Genomic DNA, 21,392 nt, shown 5'->3' with positions numbered 1-21,392 from the left:
TTACAAGGAGCTAGACTACCCCACAACGATGAAACTCGATTCTAAGTAAACATGAACAGAATTGTACAGTGGTGTTAGTAAATCTTAATTATAAAAGAATATTAGACCTGATTTGAAACTCTCAGCTTTTCACATTAATTCACACATGTGCTTTTCTTTTCAAGAGTTCATTCTGCGACAGCCATCACAAATGATTAAATCTGCCTACTATTACTTCTTCCAAATGCCATGGTTTCCAGAACTTATGTTTACAATAAATGATTTTAAGGTGAGTGTGTCTTGAAAGAGAACCTGTGTGCATCACTAAGAAAAATGTACTATGTAGAAATGACAGGTATACAAACATATCATGGCACTTGTGCTAAATTGCATGCATGCCATAGTCTTTTGTAACTTGAATGTCTTATTAATTGTAGCCATATTCTTTACACTTGGTTATGAGCTAAGGATTGAGCTATTAAGCTATTTCACAGAATACAGCGGGGGAATTTCCCCTCCTGCCTGGTCCCTTCACCCAATATTTTGTCTGCATTTCACAGCCATTGACAACATTTTGACCTATTTTTGGAGTCTCTCAATCTCATATTTTCCCATGGAGCCCCCGGTGGTGCAATGGGTTAAACCCTTGTACTGGCAGGACTGAAGACCAATAGGTCACAGGTTTGAATCCGAGGAGAGTGCAGATGAACTTCCTCTGTTGACTCTGGCTCCCCATGATGGAATATAAGAGAAGCCTCCCACAAGGATGGTAAAACATCAAAACATCTGGGCGTCCCCTGGACAACGTTCTTGCAGATGGCCAATTCTCTTACACCAGAAGTGACTTGCAATTTCTCAAGTTGCTCCTGAAACAAAAAAAAATCCCCTATTTTCCCCAAGAATGGGTGGTGACCTACATACACTAGGATTCCCTCTGATTGCCAAAAGATCCCTGTCGTACATAGGAGATGCCATCTTGATACTGCTACATAAGCAATGATGCTCGTTCCTAAAATGAGCATGGTACCACAACAAAATATTGTCACAGTCTTTGGAATAATGTCCCTAAGAGACACTGAAGTGAAAAGGTAGAAAAGGTTTGGATTGTAGACTTGTATTTTGTCAGTGTGTGGTTATTTTTTTTTCTTGGTTGTAGTAGCTGGGCTTTTAAATAGGTTTTTTGTTATTGTTTGTTTGTTTTTTTCTATTGTAAGCTTCCTCCTGCTCCTCCTGCTTTCTTCAGCTACTCTTTTCTCTGCCAGACAGTAGCCTTTCTCTGCCTACTTTTCAAGCTGTGAGGAATGACATTCATCAGCCTATGCATCCAGACTTTTTTTTTTTTACCAAAGCATGGGATTATTGTCTATGGTTGCTCCTGTCGGGGGACTTTTCTGTTTTCCTGCCTCATTTAAAAGGGGATGAGCAGAACCTATCCCCATGGGCAACCAGGGTCTCTGAATGCCTCTATAAGGCATTCTGTTGAACCCCTGAGGCTGCTGATTGGGGCTTTTTTTTGAGACTGATGTCAAAAAGGAATCAATTTATTAAAAATTAGGAGGAGGTAAAGGTAAAGGTTTCCCCTTGAGATTCAATTTAGTTGTGTCTGACACTGGCGGGGTGGGGGGGATGGGGGTGGTTCTCATCCCTGTTTCTAAGCCAAAGAGCCAGTGTTGTCCATAGACGCCTCCAAAGTCATGTGGCCAGAATGACTGCATGGAGCATAGTTACCTTCCCACTGAAGCAGTATCTATTGATCTACTCACATTTTCATGTGTTTGAAGTGCTAGGTTGGCTGAAGCTGGGGCTAACAGTGGGAACTCACCCCACTCCCCAGATTTGAACTGCCAACCTTTTGGTCAGCAAGTTCAACAGCTCAGCAATTTAACCCTCTGTGCCACTAGGCAGGGGGAGGAGGAGACATTTAGATACTGCTGAACTCTTTTCTGGGTAGTAAGATGAGAAAGCAATATCCAGGGCCTTGCTTGATGGGCATCCTGATGTTGGACACTTTAAAAAATAGAATGTGTTCCTCCAATCTGAATGAACAAATGGGAACCATTTCAGAAGACTGTAAGTCGTGGTTATGCAGCGCTATTTTTGGCAGTTTACGTATGTTTGAATCCCTTGGATGTCAGTTCTTTTGATAGATTTCAGCAAATTGCAGGATTCTTCTGGCACCTACCAATATTTCTGTCTCGGGTGTATGTGAGATGCATCTTTGAATTTCAGGAACTTCAGCATTCAAGGCTAAATATGAGACATAGAAGGAATGACAGAAAACTGCTGGTTTATTAAAGCAAAATAGGAAAATAATGTAAAAGCTAGTAGCTTGGATTGATGACAGATATATCAAAGCTTTTTATGGTCAACTGACTGCAAGAAAAATAAAAATGCAGATCACATGTATCAGTAATATTTACAGCTTTAGAGAAAATTATGTAATAATCATAAAATCTGGTATTTGCATTTGAATCATATTGTTAATATGAATAATTTACTATTCAGTAGACTCTGAAGAGCTTCTTGGGACTGATGTAATGATAGGGCTGCCTAACAATTCTCTAGCTTCTTGACAACTGTGTGCAATAAGAACATGGCTGATATGATCTTGTCATTGTTACAGAGATATTTCCTGTTCAGTTTTGTCCACACTGCACAATTGTAGTAGTTTGATATCACTTATCCAGTAGTAGTTTGATATCACTCAACCTGTGGGTCTCCAGGTGTTTTGGTCTACAACTCCCAAAATCCCAGCCAGTTTACCAGCTGTTAGGATTTCTGGGAGTTGAAGGCCAAAACATCTGGGGATCCAGGCTGAGAACCACTGACTTATACTGTCAAATGTTTATCCTATGGACTCATAGAATTTGTAGTTTGGGGATGGATTTAGGATCACAAGCTAAAGAGCTTTAATGTTGTGATTCAGGGCAAGACAATAAAGGAGTGAGTCCTGAAGTCTGTGGTCCTCCAGATGTTTTGGACTATAGTTACAAGAGCTTTGTAGGAACTGAAGCACTAAATACTCAAAATTTCAGTTTGAATCTCACTGTATTAGTGCTCTTTCTGGCAACTGCAAACCCCAGAATTTCATAGAATGGAGATTAGACATTCAGTGCCGTATCTAACAGTATTCACTGGTGAGTTTTTGATGTCGTGTGTGTGCGCGCGCGCATGCCTGTGTCAAGGGTAAGATAGCAAAGCATACCAAAGAAATACCTTTCCTTTCCTTTGGAAAGAAACCTTAATTAAGATGTTATCATATAATATGACAGCATTTCTGACAGGCTTGCTTAGGAATTCATATCTTTTCCTAACTTACTTTTTTTAAAAAAAATATAGACCCTGAAAAATCTTTTTACCAGCCAGTCTTGTGGAATTGGAAAGAAAGGCTCTAGGCTGACAGCAGAAGATATTGAAGCTTACCTATATGTATTTTCCCAACCAGGAGCACTAACCGGTCCTATAAATCACTACAGAAACCTTTTCAGGTAATTATAATGTCCTTGAGTAAAGCTAATAATTCCAGTCTCTATCTGGAGTTACATAGTTGAAACTAAGGTTTTTGATTCTGAGATAGACAACATATTTTTTAAAAGAATAAATATTTTGATCAATGCATATGTATTTTGAAGTGAGCTCTAATGAGGTAACTTGCTAAGTAAACACCTGTGTACACTTCCTTCACTAAACTGGTGAAATCTTGTTGGAAGTAGCAACTTGATTCAGGCCAATGTCTTCAAATGATGGCAAGTGTTGTCTAAAATGGAAAGCATACACAACCTGCATGTCTGTTGAACAAAGGACTGAAACATATTTCACATAGTTCTAAAACAATGTTTCTCAACCTTCTAATGCCGCGACCCCTTTATACAGTTCCTCGTGTTGTGGTGACACCCCTCCCCCACACTAAAATTATTTTCATTGCTACTTCATAACTAATTTTGCTACTGTTATGAATCGTAATGCAAATATCCAATATGCAAGATGTATTTTCAGTCGCATTTGGAACAAATACTCAATATGTCTCAATTTGAAATACTGATGGGGGTTGGGCGGGAGGAGTATTGATTTTGTCAGTAGAGAGTTGTAGTTGCTGGGATTTATAGTTCATCTACAATCAAAGAACATTCTGAGCTCTACCAATGATGGAATTTAATGAAACTTGGCACACAGAACTCCCATGAGAAAATACTGGAAGGGTTTGGTGGGCACTGACCTTGAGTTTTGGAGTTGTAGTTCATCTACATCCAAAGAGCACTGTGGACTCAAGCAATGATGTACCTGGACCAAACTTGGCATGAATATTAAATATGCCCAGGTGTGAGCACTGGTGGAGTTTGGGAGAAAACAGACCTTGACATTTGGGAGTTGTAGTTGCTAGGATTTATAGTTCACCTACAATCAAAGAGCATTCTGAACCCCACCAACAATAGAATTGGGCCAAACTTCCCACACAGAACCCCCCTACCTTGAAGGGACTTGCTGGCGTGAGCCTCTCACCAAACTTACACCCTCTCCTTCGCATGCACATGCGCACCACATTGCCATGTGCCAAGCATGCCTGCTCTCCCCTCCCCTCTTGGAATCTCAGAAACAGCCCTCCCTTTGGCTGAGAAGCCAGCCAATCACAGCAGAGGAGTGCTTTCGGTGGGAGGATTTGCCATCTGTTTCCAAAAAGGAAGAGAAGGACAGGCAGCGAGATCTTCAGCCTTCTCCGCCAAAGGGGTTCCTAAGACCATGAGAAATAGATGTTTCCTGATGATCTTTGGCGACCCCCTTGCGACCCCCCCCAGGGGTCTCAACACCAGCTTGAGAAACGCTGGTCTAAAGCAAGCAAAGTATTATGATGTTAATTTCCAAGAAGATGAAGGCTATCTAGTACATTTTTGTACATGGTACTAAAAATAATCACTATTGGGGAGGGGATGAGCCAACACCAGGGATTCTGTCCAGGGGTTCCTGTTTTTATCTATATTGAGAGATGGGTCCCAGTTAGTTCAATATGTCTTGAATAAACATGCGGAGCACATATGGATATGTACTATATCCTTATTGGTTGCAGATGGAAGTTTGGGTTTGTGCCTAGTACACCTTGCTGAATTGAAGTCATTGTCTATGAAATAGTCCAGTAATTATAATTTCTGAAATAATTTAAGAAATATTTTGTTTTTTAAAAAAGCTGCCTGCCTCTGCAACACCATGAAGTCACTATGCCTACCCTGCTACTCTGGGGAGAAAAAGATCCCTTTCTGGATGTTGAGATGGCAGAAATCACAAGGATTTATGTCAAAAATCAGTTTAGACTAACTATTCTGTCTGAGGCAAGCCACTGGCTCCAACAGGATCAGCCTGACATTGTGAACAAGTTGATATGGACTTTTCTAAAAGAAGAGTCAAGAAAACGAGAGTGACCGTTATCGCCAGCACAATCTAAATGTTCAAAGCTCAAAGTTAATTGTGATCAGAGCCTATTTGCAGCCAACCTTAGGATGAGCTCTGCTAGAGAAAATGTTTTCAATGTACTGTATGTAATGATGCCAATGTTATCACAAGAAGGTGGCGTAAGACTATGTAACAGTAATGTTGGTTTTACCTGTATTCTGTATTTTGCACATGAGACACTTGCCTTAAAATGTTTGTGCTTGTACAATAAGGAATTCATAGAGAGTTGCTTAGTTTTGGTTACACACTTGCGTTAAGATTCTAATGTGTGGTGCCTTTTACAAATTTATAATGATGACTTCGTGCAGGGGTACCAGGAGTAAAAGATGTTATTATGGGTATGATGATCAATTTTCATTCTACTGGTTGAGATTTTTTTAACTATATTTTTACCATTAAAATGTTAACAGAGCTCTAAAGAAAACGAAATGTATCTGGGCACATTTGAGGCCATAAAATAATGACTAAGAAATAATTGTGCTACGTTGATAGCTGCTTGTGCGGTAGTGTACACTGAAAAATATCTAGGATGTATATTCACACTGTTTCAAAAACTAAAATAGAGAATGCCAAACTCTGGTCATGACTGTGTGTCCTAGTATTTGCCTCGTTCTAATAAACTGCAACTGATGTGGTGCCCTGTATCAAGCTCTTTATGGTGAAATTTATTTTATTAGTGGTAGGAAAGTTGAAGTATCCACTAAGAATGAGCTTGCTCATAAAATCACAGTCATATCACTTTGAAAATTCTCGTTGTTGTTATTGTTGTGATTTTTTCCTCAGGATTGAGACCTAAATTGGCTCACACTTAAAAAGCAATACAATTAAAAACACACAAAGGGTGTTTTCAGCTTTCCAAAATGATGGCTACTAGTTTGTTTCTCACTTTTATGAATGAATAGAAAGAGATGATTGGACTACTCGTGTAGTCCATATTCCCAAGAAAACAAGGGCTACACCAAGGCCCCTTCTACACTGCAATATTATCTGCTTTGAACTGGATTATATTCATCTACACTGCCGAAAAGAGCCATAGTAGCCATGATTAAATATCTGCAAGGATGTCACATTGAGGAGGGGACAAGTTTGTTTTCAGCTGCCCTGGAGACTAAGACACAGAGCAATTGATTCAAATTGCAGGAAAAGATTCCACTTAAACATTAGAAAGGACTTCCTGATGGTAAGAGCTGTGCACACAGACAGCGTTGACAACATCATCTGTTTGCATTCAGAAGAAGACCTACATGCCACTCTAAACACCTTCGCAGAAGCATAGGAGAATGCGGCCTGTCATTGAACATCAAGAAAACCAAAGTGCTCTTCCGGCAGTCACCAGCCAATTCCTCTCCAATGCCAGAAATACAGCTTAATGGTGTGACATTAGAAAGTGTTGATCACTTCCACTACCTTGTTAGCCACCTCTCCAAAAAAGTCAACATTGACACTGAAATACAACACCGCCTGAGCTCTGTGAGTGCAGCATTTTTCTGAATGAAGCACAGAGTGTTTGAGGACGGGGACATTCGTAGAGATACTAAGGTGCTTGTTTATAAGGCTATTGTCCTCCCAACCCTGCTATATGCCTGCGAAACATGCACTATCTACAGACATCACATTCAACTCCTAGAACGATTCCATCAGAGTTGCCTCCGAAAAATCCTGTAAATCTCTTGGGAAGACAGGCGGATAAATGTCAGCATGCTGGAAGAAGCAAAGACCACCAGCATTGTAGCGATGGTCCTCCGCCATCAACTCCGCTGGACCAGCCACGTTGTCCAAATGCCCGATCACCATCTCTCAAATCAGTTACTCTACTCTGAACTCAAGAACAGAAAACGGAACGTTGGAGGACAGGAAAAGACCTTTACAGATGGGCTCAAAGCCAACCTTAAAAACTGTGGCATACAAGTCTGAATTCAAATTTTAGTTGTAGAATTTTTAAAATCTTTTTGTATATTTCATAGCAAAAATTCTTAATAATCTTACATTCCCACCATATGTGCACAAAAGTGCCAGTGTTTTCCCTGCATTTCCAACATTTATTACTAATCTTTCCTTTGCTATATTTGGCTAAGTTTTCTGGGGTTAGGTACCACATATAAAAGCTCTTAAACCAGTTTTCTTTGATCGCTACAGCATATGCATGTTTAAGTTTCTTTGTCCATATTTCCTCCCATTTTTTCAAACTAATCGTGTGGCCCACTGCCTTCGGCCACTTTATCATCACTTCAGACCTGAATATTTTTATTGGGAATTATAGATTTCCAAATAGATAGAAATAGTGATAAGATTTTCTTTTACCTTGCTACAGCAGCAAGAATAAGTATAGCTCGCTTCTGGAAAGCAAAAGAAACAGCTACAATGAATGGGTGGATTGAGAAAGCCTTAGATATGAATATGGATCTATTGACCCAAAACATTGCTCAAAACAGAACTACCTCAAACAAAATAAATTGGAACAATTTTATTAACTTCTTAAAAAAAAAGCAACTACAAATATTTATAAAAATAGAATAAAGAAGTCCGTTGGGCCAAACATAAGTTATATGTGCAGGGATATATACAGGTGGAAAGGAATTCAGTGCAAAGAAATAAGCACTACCACATTAGGTGGTCTGGAAGTAACAGGAATAATATTTACTGTATTTATGTTGGTGTGTAGGGATTGTTTATGCTGGTTACTTTTTTCCCCTTTTTTCTTTTTTTTCTCTTTCTTTCTCTTTTAATTATTTTATCTACAATTTCATCTACTGTGTTCAATGTTGTTGATGTGTGTTGATGTGTTTCGTTGGTACTTCTAATAAAAATTCATTAAAAAAAACCTGCCATACACACCGAGAACTGGGAAGCCCTGGCCCTTGAGCACTCCAGCTGGGGGTCAGCTGTGACCAGCAGTGCTGTAGAATTTGAAGAGGCACGAATGGAGGGCGAAAAAGAAAAACTTGCTAAGAGGAAGGAGTGCCAAGCCAACTCTGACCGGGACCGCCTTCCATCTGGAAACGGATGCCCTCATTGCGGGAGAACATGTGGGTCAAGAATAGGGTTCCGCAGCCACCTACGTACCCACCGCCAGGATACCGCACTTGGAGGACAATCATCCTTGAGCTAGGGGGGATCATTTAAGAAGAAGGCAAGAGGTGTTCGGCAGTCTATAATATGCTGCCTCGGGGTGTAGTGGAGTCTCCTTCTCTGGAGGTTTTCAAGCAGAGGTGGATGGCCATCTGTTGAGAGTGTTTTGTGTTTTCCTGCATGGAAGGAGGTTGGACTGAATGGCAGTTGGGGTCTCTTCCAACTCTGACTCAATGAGGGAGTGGAAGCGATGGCATGCTATTATGCACTGGAGATGTACATCAAGTAAGAAATAGTGACAAACAGGTACCAATTTGGGAAACACAGTTGCTTCCATACCTTTTGATGGAGAATGTAGTTGGAAATTTAAAGGCTTCCACACTGCAGAATTATTTCATTTGGACACCAATGCAGAATTATTTCATTTGGACACTGCCTTGGCTCAATGCTATGGAATCCTGGGAGGTGTAGTTTTGCAAGGTCTTTCACTCATGTTCAAGAGTGCTGGTGCTTCACTAAACTACACATCCCTGGATAGTAGTGAGCTATGGCAGTTTAATCTGCATTAATTCTACACAGTTGCAGCCCAAAGGCGAGCGTGCCTTGTGGTGCGTCTCCTGGATCACAAGACACACAGCTTTCCTCCCCTTAATGAGCGATCAGTCCTCCCATGTGAGCGCTGGACTAGTAAACAAGATGAAGGCGGGACTTGGAGGTTCGCTCTACTCTGATTGGTCGACTGCTTACAGAGGCGCAAGGAGAAGAACGGATAGGTGGGCATTACCCAAACAGAAGAGGCTTCCGCCATAGAACCAACGTCCCTTGGTGAGATAATACTTTTAAGACGGTCCCTGCCTTTGCCGGCGTAGAAAGGCGAGAAGGCGTTGGCGGATCCGACAAAGGCTGGGCTTGAGCGGCGACGCTAAGGGACCGTCGGGCAATATCAAACCATGTCCACAGACGGGAGTTCAAAGGTGCTGCCTTGCCGGGTTGGTTCTGGCTCCATGGCGCGCTGTGCGGGAAAAGGGGCCCCCAAAGGCCCTGCAGGGAATCGGGGAGAAGGGGGGAGGAAAGGCGGCGAAAGGGGAGCCTCGGAGAAGCAGAGGCTGAAGGAGATGGTGGCCGAGCAACTGAGGCGGGACATGGACAGGTAAGAGCACCAGGCAGGAGAGCCGGCGTACATCCACACTGGAGGGTTAACGCAGTTTGGTACCACTTTGACTGCCATGGTTCAATGCTAGGGAATCCTGGAGTTGGTTGGTTAGTGAGACACGTGCATGGACTTGGCAGAGTAGGCGAAAGATCTTGCCAAACTACAACTCCCAGGATCCCAGAGCATTCAAGTGGGATCAAACTGCATTAATTCTACAGCGTGGACGCACCCCAGGAAGCACAAAGGGACAACTTCAAGCTCAGCGTCAAGGCTTTGCAACATGCCAGGTGTGTTCACTGCAAAGTCCACCTGTGGCTCTCTTGTTTTTTGCATCTCACATTATATTTGACAGTTTTTCAAAAGGTGTAAAATAGAACATGGCCAACATATAATACAAAAACAGAACAGAAAAGGATAAAAGTGACTTCTCCTGTTCTTTTCACTGTTACTTAAAAAGGTAAGGTTGTCCCCTCACATTAAGTCCAGTCATGTCCAACTCTGGGGGGTGGTGCTCATCTCCATTTCTAAGCCGAAGAGCTGGCATTGTCCATAGATTCCTCCAAGGTCATGTGGCTGGCATGACTCCATGGAGCGCCGTTACTTTCCTGCCGGAGCGGTACCTATTGATCTACTCACATTTGCATGTTTTCGAACTGCTAGGTTGGCAGAAGCTGGGGCTGACAGCAGAAGCTCATGCTGCTCCCTGGATTCGAACCTGAGACCTTTCGGTCAACAAGTTTAGCAGCTCAGCGGTTTAACCCACTGAGCCACTGGGCACTCCTTTAAATATATACTTATCCATGGCTTCTGCATCCATGGATTCAGCCATTGGTAGCTTGAAAATACATTAATTACAGAAAGCAAAGTTTGATTCGGCCATTTTATATAAGGGTCAGCATTTTACTATGTCATTATCTATGGACTTGAGCATCCACAGATTTCAGTATCCAAGGGGGGGGGGGGGTCCTGGAGACAAACCCCAAAATATATCGACGACCCACTGTATTTAAAAATAATATGGATTCCCTCAGGAAGGAAGCAGCCAAGCTTTGAAGCTGCAAGACCATTCAGTGCAAATTAAGATAGTCAATTGCAACATTCACTCTTGCCTCTAGGAGTCAAGAGTTCTTTCTCCCACCCTGGACATTCCACAGGCATAGGGTCCTTCCACACAACCCTATATCCCAGAATATAAAGGCAGAAAATCTCACATTATCTGAGTATGGACTCAGATAACCCAGTTCAAAGCAGATATTGTGGGATTTTCTGTCTTGATATTCTGGGGTATAGGTCTGTGTGGATAGGTGATATAAACCTCACTTGCCTAGTTTCCAACAGACCTCACAACCTCTGAGGAGGCCTGCCATAGATACGGGTGAAACGTCAGGAGGCAATGCTTCTGGAACATAGCTCATGTGGTGCTCATCTCCATTTCTAAGCCAAAGAGCTGGCGTTGTCCGTAGGCAACCCCAAGATCATGTGGCCTCCATGACTGCATGGAGCACCATTACTTTCCTGCCAAAGCGGTACCTATTGATCTACTCACCTTTGCATATTTTCGAACTGCTAGGTTTGCAGAAGCTAGGGCTAACAGTGGGAGCTCATCCCGCTCCCCGGATTTGAACCGCTGACCTTTTGGTGAGCAAGTTCAGCAGCTCAGTGGTTTAACCTAAGTAAGTATTGCACAACTAAACAGGAAATGATACTTTCAAACTAGGAACAGATTTTTTTTAAAAAAATACATAACTTTCTAAAATGTATACATATTTTCTACTAAAAGTCAATAAAGGATTAGTAATTGTTAAAATTGAAAGCACAGAAATCACATCAATTACGCTGGCTGATCTTTATCAGCCAGCGTAATTGAGCAACTCTCTAGGTCAATCTCTTTTAAAAGGCACTAAGTGTGCAATTTGTCAAAATTAATAGTGTGGTTTAACTTTTTTTTAAAGAATACTAATTCTTTATTGACTTTTGGTAGAAAGTAAGTATACATTTTGGTAAGCTTTGATTTTGTTTATGAGTAGGTAGATCTTACAGGGAGAAGGGCGGCAACTATGATTGATGAGATAGAGATAAGGTGTTATTATGTTTAAATGCAGTAGATTGTTGGCATCTTTTGTAAAACTGGAGTTTGTAATATTGTAAACTCCCAACAAATGCTCATGTGAACTATTAAGTATCCACTGATAGTTGTCTCTCATTGAATGGGTTTCATATTGCTGCATTTACATTATAATTCAACCCTTCTGAAGCACCCAGAGATGATCATAATATAAAGTTTGATCACCAACAAGGATTGCAACAAGAGGGAAGGAAACAAGCAATTAGCTAATACCTCCATAGCTGCTATTGGAGCACCTTCCTTTGTTATGGGGATTGCTTTGTAGTGTCCCAGGATGGTGTTAGATAATGCTTTTTCAATGGGGGTTGGCTACTAGGAAATGATCTTCTGAGAGCATCTCAGAAATCTCTGTTGACTATTTATTGGTGCTTGGAAAAAAGTAACTTCTGGACCTCCAAGTTGCTTAGTAAATAGCAATTCTCTCACTTCCTGTTGTGTTACCCCTGTTTTTAACTATGACTTGTATGTAAGTTGGATATTTGTAACTTGGGGACTGTGTATTTGAATCTACTACTAAAATGTTACTAAAGGTGGCTAAATGTAAAATCCATTTAAATTATGAGGGGTTTTTTAAAAAAGAAAATTCACCATATGAGATTTAAATGCAAATGCTAGTCTGAAGAAAAATGTCTCTGCCAAGTAGCAGAAGATGTTCCTAGTTGGACTTTACTTGGCAACATTCAAAGTCTTGGACCTGCCACTCAAAAATCCCTTGTATATAACTCTAATAGTGGTTGGGCAGAGGAAGAAGCCTCATCCAAAGATCTTCAAAGTTCAAAAGCCTGGGCAGAATTTATGAGAAAAATGAGTACTGTATAATCTTCATTTTCCCATTAATTGTGCCCAAGGAAAAGAAAGATCTTACAGTACTAATTTTCCAAATATGAAAGGTGACTATCACAGTCTACTCTGAGTAATATAGGACTCTCCAGGTCAGGACTTTGAGCTGTGCCTAGAAACATATTGTTACTCCATGAACCAGTTATTAAAAGGGAACCATGTGCTCCTTTTATTAAATCCTGATCTTTAGTTTTGTCCCAGCAATCGACCAACAGACGTTTCCAAACGCTTTTCAAGGCATGTTGCATAATTTGCACAAGGTGTTGTATGTCATGCTTGAATATGTTCTGCCTAGCCATGGTGACACATATCTTAGTTAGAAATGAGCCATGATGCCCAGACCTAACATCTCCATAGATGCATGCAGTGGTAACTGCAGCTTTAACCAACACACTCCAGACCACTGGTAAAATCTGGACATCAGGATTCAAAGGTAAATACAGACATTCATACAAGTCCAGCATGTTTAGCTGTCCTTGCAAATGCTGATCTTGGTATATATGCCACAGTTTTAAAGGTTGGCTTTAAGCCCATCTTTAAATCTCTTTTCCTGTCCACCAATGTTACGTTTCCTGTTCTTGAGTTGGGAGTATAGTAACCGCTTGGGGAGATGGTGAGCAGGCATTTGAACAACATGGCCAATCCAGGGGAGTTGATGGCATAGGAGAATTACTTCAATGCTGGCGGTTTTTGCTTCTTCCAGCACACTGACATTTGTCTGCCTGTCTTCCCAAGAGAGGGTACTATAAAAGTGAAAACCAATATGTTGGTTTGAGTTTATATGTAAACTAATAACCAATGAAGTTAGAATTGTGATAAATACAGTACAATCCCCATATCTGTGGCGGAGACACTGCAGGATTTAGCATGGAAATGTGAAACCGTGGATAGTTGTGAGCCCTATGAAATTAATCATAAAACAGTGCTGGAAGATCTAGAAAATGTCTAGAGAGAACTTCTTTCTAGCATTTCTAGGTCCTCCAGTGCAACTCAAAGCATAGAATTATGCTGAAGGAATTAGAAAATATCTAGAGAGAACATACTTTTTGATGTGTATAAGTGAAACCAAGGGTTCCAGTCTTGTGGATATGGAGAACATACTGTAATAATCAATATTGGACCTTGCACTGGGCGGCCATGTTCTACAGCACTTGAACTTTCCTGAATGACTTTTATAGATGGGGTTATTTTAAAAACCACGCTACAGCCAACCCTCCACATTTGCTGGATTTAGGGACACAGGACCCCGCATGAAAGTGAAAATTCATAAATAAGGAAATATGTATTGTCAAAGGCTTTCATGACCGGAATCAAAGGCTTTTCATGACCTCACTACCTCTGAGGATGCTTGCCATAGATGCAGGCGAAACGTCAGGAGAGAATGCCTCTAGAACATGGCCATATAGCCCGAAAAAACCTACAACAACCAATAAGGAAATAGCTATTGTTTTTTTTAGCCAACAGAACACCTCCTTAGGAATCTCTTAGTTTTCCAGAATAAATTGTCAAAAATTCAAAATTGCAAATGTGAAAGAATGACTGCAGTTATTTAATTGTGGTACCACTGTGTCCCACCACCTAGCTGCAGTTTGGTTGCCAGGAGAAAAGAAGAGCCATCACCCAGAAAGGCAGTGTTTCTTCGTTCTTTCCCCAATGGCAAAACTGCAACTGGATGGCACCTAGGAGTGTCTGGCCATTCATTGGCCGTGGGAAAGCACATTCCAGTGCCACAAGCAGAGGCTGTGTGTGGGATGTGGTTGTGCAAAAACATTCTGAACACAGTAGACTCTCAGTTAACTGGAACTCAAGCAACCAGCAAAAAAAAAAAAAGAAAAGAAAAGAAAATAATAATGCACTTGCAAAGCTGTTTTTATAATACAGTAAAACTGTGTTCCATCAAGTTATGTTTGTCTTTATTTGGCTTTAATTACTATATTTTAATATGGATACTAAGTCAGTACAGAGTTTATGGTATGAAATAGCATCAGTTATAGCATTAGTTAGACCTATTTTTCATGGTAACTCTCAAGAAACCAGAAACATCATTTATTCAGCTTCTACCAGTCCTCATGTGTGTCAGTTATTTGAGGCCCCTTCTATACTGTTATATAAAATCCAGATTATCTACTTTGAATTGTATTGTCGAAGGCTTTCATGGCTGAAATCAATGGGTTGTTGTGAGTTTTCCGGGCTGTATGGCCATGTCCCAGAAGCAATATCTCCTGACATTTCACCTGCATCTGCATCCTCAGAGGTTGTGAGATCTATTGGAAAGTGGGCAAGTGGGGTTTATATGTCTGTGGAATGTCCACCCTGGATGCCTGCCATAGATGCAGGTGAAACATCAGGAGAATGCTTCTGGAACATGGCCATAAAGCCTGGAAAACTCACAACTACTTTGAACTGGATTATATGGCAGTGTAGACTTATATAGTCCAGTTCAAAACAGATAATGTGGATTATCTGCTTTGATAATCTGGATTGTATGGCAGTGTAGAAAGGGCCTGAGAGCCTCCTGCATTTCTTTGTGTTTTTCACTGAGAAGTTACCTATATTACTTTTACAGGAGGCTATTCCTGTGTATGTCACCAATATATTTCAACCAGTGTGTGAGATTTCTTTTTAAAAGCAATGGATTTTTTTTTACTTGCAGAACTTAATTGTCATTTATCAGAAATGCCTGAGAAACAGGGCTGTCCTTTTATTGTTTCTGACAGTTTAAAAACAATTTCATCAGTACATAGAATAGTAGGTAGTGAAATTGATGGTGCTGTACTGTGCATGAGATCAATAAGACCCGTTTCGCTATAAAGATGAGTAAAACTTGCAAAATACTTTGTTATCTTCTCATTATCTGCAGTCATCTTTCTATCTCAATCTTCAGAATTAATTTATTATCTCAGTCTTTTCTCAATTTATAAGCTAACCATCAACCTAGTTAATTTGCTAATTAAAAGTGTTTTTGCTTTCCATATCTCATCTTTTTCTCCATCTGCATAGTAATCTCAATGGATAATTGTTCTGTTAAAATCTTTATACTGTCTGGGGTTCTTATTAATTCCTCCTCTTGCTTTTATATTTCACCCAGAATCTCTTACTCCTTCTGTTGTCTTTTCTTTTTCAATTCAGAATTTCGCTGTATATGTGTGTGTGTCTGTGTGTGTATATATGTGTGTGTGTGTGTATGTATATATATATGTATATATATATATATCATAACAATTTTAGTGACATCAAAAACAACTTCATCAATAGATATAATATGAAGTAATGCAATAGATCTGTGGTTCCCAATCTTTTTTTTTTAACCAAGTACCACTTGACCAGGGACCACTCTCCAATGTCAGTACCAAAAGGGTTACAAATCAGTTTTTGGTCAACTTTGGATTCGATTTTTAGTTATTTGGAGTGCTCATTCAGATAATTGCATTGGATAGACCACGTCAGCTCTAGTTTCTGATACAGAACATATGCCATCCAGTAGTCACCATCTGCTTGCCTACATAAAACCATATTTAATAATATAGAGCTGATGTGATAGTAGTAATCTTTTGTGGGTAGTCAGCTTGTTCTCTCCTGACATCCCCGTTGCCTCAACATTATAAGAGAGTTTCATGAGACCAGTCACTCTTGTTGCCCCGTGGTTTCGAGGTAACAGTGAGGCCACGAACCATATTTTTGTTCTTGGGAACCACTGGTGTTCCATGGACCACAGGCTGCAAACCACTAAAACAGATGATTCTGTAGTGCTCATAAGATAATAAGTCATGTTTCCCAAGAAAGTTACTTAAACAAATCTGAGATTTAATTAGTGAGGGAATACATAAAGAAAGATAAACAATGAATGAATACAGAAACAACCTGACAATTTCTAAAAAGGAATTCTTAGTGTCACCCCAATAAAAATAAGGGAAAGAAAAATAAGGGAAAGTACAAGAAAGTACAAGAGAAGAGTATTTGTCACTAACAATGTTAACAACTGTGAAATATGCATTAACTTCTTGGCTAAGACCCTAAAGAAATCTCCTTTTTTGCCCAGAAACATGATTGAGCCCATTTTTTTCTGAACTGTCTGATGACTGTTGCTTTTGCTAAAATTCCTTGTTGTATTATTAATGTCCTAGTTCTCTTTCTTTTCTAATGGAGACTCTCAAACTCACTTGGTTAAAATGCTAACATGTTATAATCCTCATGCCATTTAGCCCAACTGTGAAACTGTTTTTCTCGTGTTTCAGGCTTCTGAAAGAGGAAATCCATGCGGACATCACTTTCTGCGTCAACAAGACTCTGCTCAGAGCTCACAAGGCAGTGCTTTTAGCAAGAGTCCCTGACTTTTTTTGGCATGTTGCTGGAAGAGGGTTAAATAATGCAAGCAGCAGCGAAGTTTTTGATCTTGAGAATTTGAACGCCTTTGAATTTAAAGCTTTCCTCCAGTAAGTGTGTACTTTACTAATTTTTCTCTTTAAAATTACTTTTAAGATATTGGGGCAGTTAAAGAACTTGTTAGATCCTGTTTCCTTTGATAGTAGGCCATCAAGTGGTTTTTGGAACTGTTCTCAAGAGATGGGCCTGACCCATGGCTGCAGAAGAAAACTTTGGAACAGCAGAGATCCCCCCCCCCCCGCCCCATCTTATAATATAACATTTTTGTCCAAGATTTAACATAGGGACTTGATTACAAAGTCTGTCAAAAATGGTTCCCCGATATATTAATGCTAATATAGACAATAATACCTTGACATATGAGTTCAATTTGTTCTGTGACCGAGCTCGCAACTCAATTTGCTCGTATGTCAAGTCAATTTTCCTCATTGAAATGAATTGAAATGCTATTACCACTTTCCACCTTTTTGTCTTCAGTCTTCCTACCACACTTCCTCCCTTCTCCTCCTCATCAGCGGTTGATGAAGGTGATGCTTGTGCCACCACCACTTCGCACACATGCTCTTGCCCCCCTCTTGGCCATGTGTGCTCTCCCCATCCTGCCCCCAAGTGTCCGTCATCATGAGGAGGTGGAGTTAAAAAAGAGTAGCAGGCGGATTTGAAAGGTACTTGTGGGAGGAGATATGGTGGAGGGGGACAAGGCCACAAAAAGGAATACTAGCTCGTAACTCGGATCTGCGCTCATATCTTAAAGCAAAAAAGCAAAAAACAGAGCATAAGTATAAAACAACGACTCCTATCTCAAAAACTCTGAAGTTGGGTCACTCGTAAGTTGAGGTATCACTGTATCTAGACATGTATTTCAATTAACAGATTACATATTTCCCTGGGTGTTACTTTTTAAAAAGAAGTCATACTGGAGGACCTAGAGATTACTAGAGGGAACCGCTCTCTAGGAATTTCTAAGCCCTCCAGTGAGATTCTCTGGTTAGCTTCCAGCAGAAGTTGACTACAGAGTCATGCTGGAAGACCTAGAAATTCCTCAAGAGATGTTCTCTCAGGTAAAAGAAATTAGCAATTTCTTCATTTAAGGTATTTCACTTTCACAGGAGTCCTGTGCTTCTGTCCCAGTGAACATGAAGGGCTGACTGTTTAAGTTTTCATGGATAACCATATGTTAAAATATTATTTCACAGGTTTTTTTATCAGATGGGACTACAGGCCTGCACAACCTGTAACGTGCCAGGCGTTTGTGACTCTAACTCCCACAAGTCCTAGCTAGCTTGTCCAATGGTCTGGAATTATGGGAGCTGAAGTCTAAAACACTTGGAGGGCCACAAGTTGTGCAGGCCTGGACTAAGGAAAAGGGGAGCAGAGGATCATCTTTTTGATGCCAACAAGTAGTGAAAACATATTTCTTCAATAATATTTTTATATAGATCTTCAGTGTTATCTTCATTAACCTGAACAATAAATAACTTGGAGTAAGTCAATATAGCTTGTTTTCCAATGTTTCTGTATGTCTACAACTGAGGTCATAGATTGTTTGTTTTTCATCCAGGGATATATCAACCAAGGGATATATTTATTATGTACAATTAATGCTGCAATATTGATAGATATGGAAAATTAGGTTCCAGATTAACTCCATAAAGTAAACATTGATTAAAGGCAAATCACAGCATTTTCCCCCCATATGTGCATATAAAGTTTAGGAAACATCTTCACACTAACAGTTGTTAAGTGCAAAATAAGAACAAGATCTAAAAAGAAAAAAAAAGATTCAAAACAGTAAAAATAAATTTAAAAATTCAAAGTATGACACTGAGCCATAAAGTAAACAAATGCTGTAAACAGAACTGTGTAATTGAAAAGTGCTGTATTAGTGAAGTAATTTAAAGAAAAATATGCCTATAGCTGATTGCCAGAAAGGAAGCCCTGCAGAACTCAATGGCTAAATGTGTGAATAATGTATCCAGATGAGATTAATGGCTGTGAATTACAAAATATATTGGTTTACCAGTTCTCTGTATCCAGTATTTCATGTTGTCCCTGTTTTATTTGCTTTCGGTTATTGTAAAGCAAGCAACATAATAACTAGTTTATTCACAAAATGCGGTTTAGAAAGAACAATTTCATTTTCCCTAAGGCTTAGCAACGGATCTACATCTTCTAAATAGAGTGTTCAGGCTGCCCATTAAGACACTTCAAGTACTTAATGCATTTTCCAAAATGAAGGAAGATACTTGGTTGTGAATTTTGTAAATAACTATTTTTAATTGGTCCCCCTCCAAAAAAAAAATATTTTGGTCCACATCAGTGAAAAATAATAGGAAAAATAGTTCCATTGGAGAAGTGGCAGGATCTCCTTCAAGAGAACATTTAATCTATCTGAAATTTATTTCTAAATATGCTCCTTGTTTCTCTCCTATGGTCACAACTCCTTTATGGAAAGCCTGGTAATGTGGCAGGTTGCTGGAACACTGGAGACATACAGAGGACCATTTCACCAGAAGAGGCCACTGCAGCTCCCTTGGTGACCCTGCCACATAACATGTTACAAGGGTTCAAAGCTGGCAAGCTTTTTCCAGAATCAAGCTAGTGCTCCTTGCAAAGCTGGAAAAACATACTCACAAAAGTGACAAACTTGGAGAAAATAATAATTATAATAAAAATAAAAAAACTTTATTTATATCCAATTACCATCTCCCTGAAGGGACTCGAGGCGACTTGCAAAGGCACCCCAGGGTACATATATAACATACAACAGGTTGAACCAGAGCATAAGTATAAAACAAGTTATATAAAATTATAACAACAACCCCTGTCAACACATATAGCATAAAATTAAAATAATACAATTTAAAAAAATAACAGTAGATAAAACTAGCTGCCATTAATTCACAAAGTGCCAAGTGACAACTTCATATGGGACCATTCAGCCTACTTGAGGTGAAAAGCCTGTTTTGAACTACCATGTTTTCAGGTTGGAATGGAAGGATTGAAGGGTGGTGTTGGGAATCAGCTTGTGTTTGTGTTTCATGATGCTCTTGATGTGGGACATAATGAGGGAAATGATGGTGCTGAGGCTGAGGTGCAAGATAGAGATGGTTTGGTCAATAATTTCCATGCAGACAATGACAGAGAGGTTCCAGTGCAAAGGGCAGTTTCTCATGAGAATGTTCCTGATGGGCTTCAGGATGATGGTTTGCTCTCTCTTTCTGTGAGCTCTCAAGATTTGAGTTTGGAAAACAATCTGACACCTGGAAATTTTAATGAGCAGCCAGAAAGGGAGTTGAAAAATAGGCGACTAGAGTTCAGCCAGGATCAACAACAAACTCAATGTTTATGTTGCTCCGAAAGGCTTTGTCAGATAAAAGGCAAGAGTGGGGGAAAACAAAACCAATTTTTGGGCTTTGGGATATAAGGTTTGCTTCAAGGGAAAGCCTGTTAGATCAGGCATCGTTTGGAAATCATGTTCATTCGCCTTGGAAATCCTGTTCAAGGGGTCTTGTTGTTATAGAAATTTTTAGCATTTTGCTGTGGTCTAGCACCTTCTGGATTATCTTTGCAACCTGTTGATTCCTGTCTGGGAAAATACTGCCTTGGATTGTTTTTATATATTTTGTGGACATTGCTTTGAATTACTGTATTTTACTGATCTTTTACATTTTGAAATTTTCCTATTTTTACAAGCATTTCTTTCTACTGGCTATTTTACTCAGCTTCAATAAAAAGGATTGGTTTTTCACTCAATGTGTGGTGTGTTTTAAAGTCAAAGGGTATCGTTTCTGTTCTGGAGTGCAACAGGTGGGGACTAATCTAATCTCTTTTGGGAGTGTATTCCAGAGCCAGGGGGGCCACCACCAAGAAGCCCCTCTCTCTCGTTTCCACCGACCGCACTTGAGATGGTGGTGGAACAGAGAGAAGACCCTCCCCTCTCGATCTCAGAGCCCACGCCGGTTCGTAGAAAGAGATGCAGTCACAAAGATAGGTTGGACCCGAAGCATATAGGGCTTTATAGGTAATAACCTTCACCTTGAATTGAGCCCAGAAACTTGTGGAGCTGCTTCAGCAGGGGCTTGGGATGTACCTTGTAACTAGCTCCAGTCAGTAATCTGGCAGCCAACCTATTAGCCTGTTGTGGGCAAGCAAAAGAGGGCTTCAATATTCCAGGCCTTTCAAACAAGCTTTTGGGACTATGAAGTCAAATCCTCCAATCTTTGGTGGGGTATTTTGGAAGGTGAAATAAAAAAACAGCATTTTCAAGCTTTGTAATGAATGCATTTTTATAGATATGGGGAGATAGGAGCTAGTGTGTTGTGGTGCTTTGAATTTTGAAAAGATGTTCATATTGATTTGTTGAAGGACTCTAGGACACCAAGGTTCAAATCCCTGCTT

General features: G+C 40.1%; 2 protein-coding genes across 2 annotated transcripts in view; both read left to right on the top strand.

Annotated features, from left to right (window-relative positions):
- EPHX4 (epoxide hydrolase 4) overlaps positions 1-6,065 on the top strand; it is a 33,851-nt gene extending 27,786 nt beyond the window's left edge. Inside the window, exons 5-7 of the mRNA XM_060773916.2 lie at positions 165-268; positions 3,319-3,467; positions 5,159-6,065. Coding sequence (XP_060629899.2) covers positions 165-268; positions 3,319-3,467; positions 5,159-5,390 — 485 coding nt within the window. The 3' untranslated portion in view covers positions 5,391-6,065. The remainder of the gene's footprint in view (positions 1-164; positions 269-3,318; positions 3,468-5,158) is intronic.
- Positions 6,066-9,413: 3,348 nt separating this feature from the next.
- The window catches only part of BTBD8 (BTB domain containing 8), a 67,903-nt gene continuing 55,924 nt past the window's right edge, over positions 9,414-21,392 (top strand). Inside the window, exons 1-2 of the mRNA XM_060773917.2 lie at positions 9,414-9,640; positions 16,844-17,041. Of these exons, the coding sequence (XP_060629900.2) occupies positions 9,441-9,640; positions 16,844-17,041 (398 nt within the window). The 5' untranslated portion in view covers positions 9,414-9,440. The remainder of the gene's footprint in view (positions 9,641-16,843; positions 17,042-21,392) is intronic.

The sequence above is a fragment of the Anolis sagrei genome, chromosome 4, assembly GCF_037176765.1.
Source record: "Anolis sagrei isolate rAnoSag1 chromosome 4, rAnoSag1.mat, whole genome shotgun sequence".
Classification (NCBI taxonomy): Eukaryota; Metazoa; Chordata; class Lepidosauria; order Squamata; family Dactyloidae; genus Anolis; species Anolis sagrei.
The sequence above is the reverse complement of the archived record's forward strand: the minus strand, read 5'-3'. Positions and strand labels throughout refer to the sequence as shown.